This window comes from Helobdella robusta (assembly GCF_000326865.2).
Source record: "Helobdella robusta unplaced genomic scaffold HELROscaffold_1, whole genome shotgun sequence".
In the NCBI taxonomy this organism is placed as follows: domain Eukaryota; kingdom Metazoa; phylum Annelida; class Clitellata; order Rhynchobdellida; family Glossiphoniidae; genus Helobdella; species Helobdella robusta.
The window spans coordinates 12,874,799-12,878,432 of NW_008703570.1; the positions used below are offsets into that span (position 1 = coordinate 12,874,799).

Genomic DNA, 3,634 nt, shown 5'->3' on the forward strand with positions numbered 1-3,634 from the left:
AATAAACTGGAATGGCATGCAAATTCAACTCCATTAAATTAATTTCATTCTGTATCTTCTCGCTACTAAAATACCAGGGCCTATTTTCTCAAAGCACCGAGAAGTACAGCAGCGATACGTGCTCCGTTTGCCTGAACAACTTCTACAAGGACGTCACGCAGAGCTCATGGAAACTGGATAAATTATACGAAGAGATGAGATACAATGTGAACAGTTTCATATCGGCTTTCAACAAAAACAAGACTGAAATACTTAGTATTGCATTTTTTATTCTTCAAACTTTGATTTTTCATTAAAAATGATTTTCTATATCTGCCCGGTATAACCAGCTGGGGGTGGGTGATTGTCCCCATTTAAATTATGGTTGGTGAATTATTTATTCTAATATAATCTATTTACTTGAAAGACAATTGCTTATCGATGACGTTGACAGGCTGATCATTTGTTATTTTGTATGTATGAATTGAAAATTTTAACCAATTAAAACATCCAACATCCAAAGTCCCTGTCGTTTTGATTAATCGCTGTTTATAATAATAATAATAATGTGTGTGTGTGTGCGTGCGTGTGTGTGCGTGCGTGTGTGTGTATGAGTGTGTTTAGGAAGAGTGTAATACACTTTCAACTTTTGATCTTTAACCTTTAACCATTTTCACCCAAGCAGCCTTTACACGGCCATGCAATAATTACTTTTAAAAATATGCCAGCCGGACCCATGTTATTATTTATTATAGATAAAAATAATAATTTCAATGTAGTTATTACGTCTACAATTATTTCTAAGAAATATTCACGGAGGCGAAAATGGAAATAAAGGCGCCAGGATATATGGGAAGAACAGGAGTTCCTGGAGATACGGGATCAACTGGAAATACGGGATGGACAGGAAGAACTGGTCAACCAGGTATGACAGGATCACCTGGATTGACAGGAAGAACTGGTCAACCAGGTATGACAGGATCACCTGGATTGACAGGTGTTCCGGGATCTCAGGGATATACTGGATTACCGGGATATACTGGATTACCGGGATATACAGGTTATCTTGAATTTTGTGAACAATTTCAAATATTTAAAAACGGAGTTCATTTGATTTTGTTTTCTGTTGGGAATTTTTCGGCTGCAGATAATATTGAGTGGTTAGAATTTTCTAACTCAAGAAATTTATTTTTAAAGTACATCAAATTGTTTTATCGTATCAGTAGAATAATATTTACTGAACCTTGATGAACCAAGGTAACACTGGTTTGCCTGGATCTACTGGCAGCGTTGGAGACACAGGATTTGTGGGACTACCAGGCCAAATGGGAGCTACAGGGGCTCCGGGCATGCCTGTACTTGGTAGACCACCCGCCGTTTCACCAAAACAAAATTTTTTCCACGGTAATGAATTTGTTTTTTTTTTATTACACTTTAGATACCATTTTGATATGTTGTTATAGGTAAAAAAGTGGTTGGAAAAATTTGATTTAATCAAGTATATTAACTAGAGCATACTTGAAAAACAATTTATATTTAAACAACTCAATTGTAAAATATCATTGAAATAATCTTCCTGGCACTTCGAAAGATACCACACGACCAACCACCTCACAGACAACAGCGTAGTCCAGATCGGCAACCCACTATTCAACTGCGAACTGAAGGATTCTTTCGCGATGAGTTTGAAGGATATCAGCACAAAAATGAAAAAGAACGAGAACTTTGGAGCGATCTACAACGAGCGCATGAGCCTCTTGAAGCAGAAACAAATGGCCCTGATTGAGAAATACTCACGCATTATGAATGACTTCCAACTGAGAATGGCCAATCTTGGTTCGTGCTGCTGTTAAATTTTTCAATTCAGTTGAAAATTACAATTACTTAGTGTTAATAACATATCAATCTTTTGAAATTTTAACTCAATCAACATTTCAGCAAAACAACATGTTATACACTATGTACATTTTTAAATTACAGCAGATTACACGGTTAGAGGATTACCGGGGCTCATGGGACAACCGGGAAAACCGGGACCTCCAGGATCTCAGGGTGCAACCGGAGGAATTGGATTTACTGGCCAAACTGGTGTGACTGGCCCATATGGATATATGGGAGCAACAGGGAACACAGGATCAACAGGAATGAATGGTTCACAGGGATAGAGGAATCACAGGAAATACTGGGGCAACTGGTCCACAAGGCGATACAGGAGCCACCGGAGCAACAGGAGCTCAAGGTCCTCCTTCTCTAAAAAATTTCTATAACTCAAAGAAGAAATAATGGAGAAGATGTTGGAAAATATTTGAGCGTGGAAACAAATTCATTATGACGTGTTTCGTCTTTGAAGGCTGCATTTGTGTTACTGACGTTGCTCATATAAACAATTTTTTTTGTTTCGTTGAGTTGTAAAAATTTGTTGTTCACTGCAAATTATTCCGAAATACATGACAATATGAAGAGTTTAAAAAATTTTTTTCTAGATCTTAAAAAATTCATATTTCAAAAATCGTATTCAGAAAAAAAGTATTTATCCTTTAAATAAGGCATAAACCAAAAATTATAACTCGATATGAGGGATAATAAAAACCATCTGGCACATGAAGCCAGTGCTAAAAATCCTACGAAAAATAAACATCATGTAAAAACAAAAAGTTTGCAACCACCAACTCAATTATTTAAATTCAGTTTCAAATTGCTTGACCAATCATTTGTCAAAAAATCCTTTACTACGTCATGGAGGACCAATTTGTCCGGGTGGACCTGTTTGCCCTCTCGGTCCGGGTAGACCCTGTGGACCCTGTGGACCCTGTGGACCATTTGGACCCTTTGAACCTGTTTGCCCTCTCGGTCCGAAAAAACCTGTTTGCCCTGTCGGTCCGGGAAAACCTGTTTGCCCCGTTGATCCGGTTGCCCCTGTAGCTCCCATTACACCAGTCGCACCCGTAAATCCAAAGTAGCCTGTAGCTCCGGTACTTCCCGTAGGCCCAATGTCCCCTCGTACGTAATCTGAAAATGTTTTGTTGTTTTTGTGTGTTTTGTTGGACTGTTTGAGCGTTGTTTGTTGTTCGTATGTGATTTGTGTTGTTTTTTGCTGTTTGTATGTTATTTGTGTGTTTTCATGTTGTTGTTGCTGCTGTATTTATTGTCTGTTTTGTTGTTGTTGCTGGCTGGTTGGCAATTAAATAATAAATTAATAATAACAAAGAATAAATAAACAGCAGAACAACACTTAAACAATACAAAAATAACAGCAAAGTAACAAAATAAAAATAATAAACATAGGAAAAAAATTTTCCTTACAAACGGTAACATTGTGATTGAGAAAATATGCCAATTCATTTATCTTCTCATCCAGCATCATCAGATCATTCTCAACCAAGTCCAAAATTGACTTCAACTCAACTTTCTCAGAACTTCTCAAATCCACATAATCATTCAGTTCTTCATAAATCTGCATATCGCAATCTGAGATGCTGACGTCTCCATTTTTGTAGTCGTAGAAGTCAGCGTCATCATGAACACTGAATAAACTTTGAGAGTAAGCAAGTTGCGGTAATAGTGAAGTGAGAACGATGATGCTGATAATGATGACGATGGTGGTATGATGGTGGTGGGGAGGATTTATTGGGCAGTAGTAGTAGTAGTTGTTGTT

At 37.5% G+C, this 3,634-nt stretch overlaps 2 protein-coding genes across 2 annotated transcripts in view; one reads left to right on the forward strand and one right to left on the reverse strand.

The window, feature by feature from the left end:
- Positions 1-650, reverse strand: part of HELRODRAFT_159777 (hypothetical protein) — a gene marked incomplete at both ends in the record, with an annotated part of 5,711 nt that extends 5,061 nt beyond the window's left edge. The window contains one exon of the mRNA XM_009011624.1: positions 641-650. Within this exon, the coding sequence (XP_009009872.1) occupies positions 641-650 (10 nt within the window). The remainder of the gene's footprint in view (positions 1-640) is intronic.
- Positions 651-906: 256 nt separating this feature from the next.
- Positions 907-3,634, forward strand: part of HELRODRAFT_62694 (hypothetical protein) — a gene marked incomplete at both ends in the record, with an annotated part of 14,290 nt that continues 11,562 nt past the window's right edge. The window contains one exon of the mRNA XM_009011625.1: positions 907-1,039. Within this exon, the coding sequence (XP_009009873.1) occupies positions 907-1,039 (133 nt within the window). The remainder of the gene's footprint in view (positions 1,040-3,634) is intronic.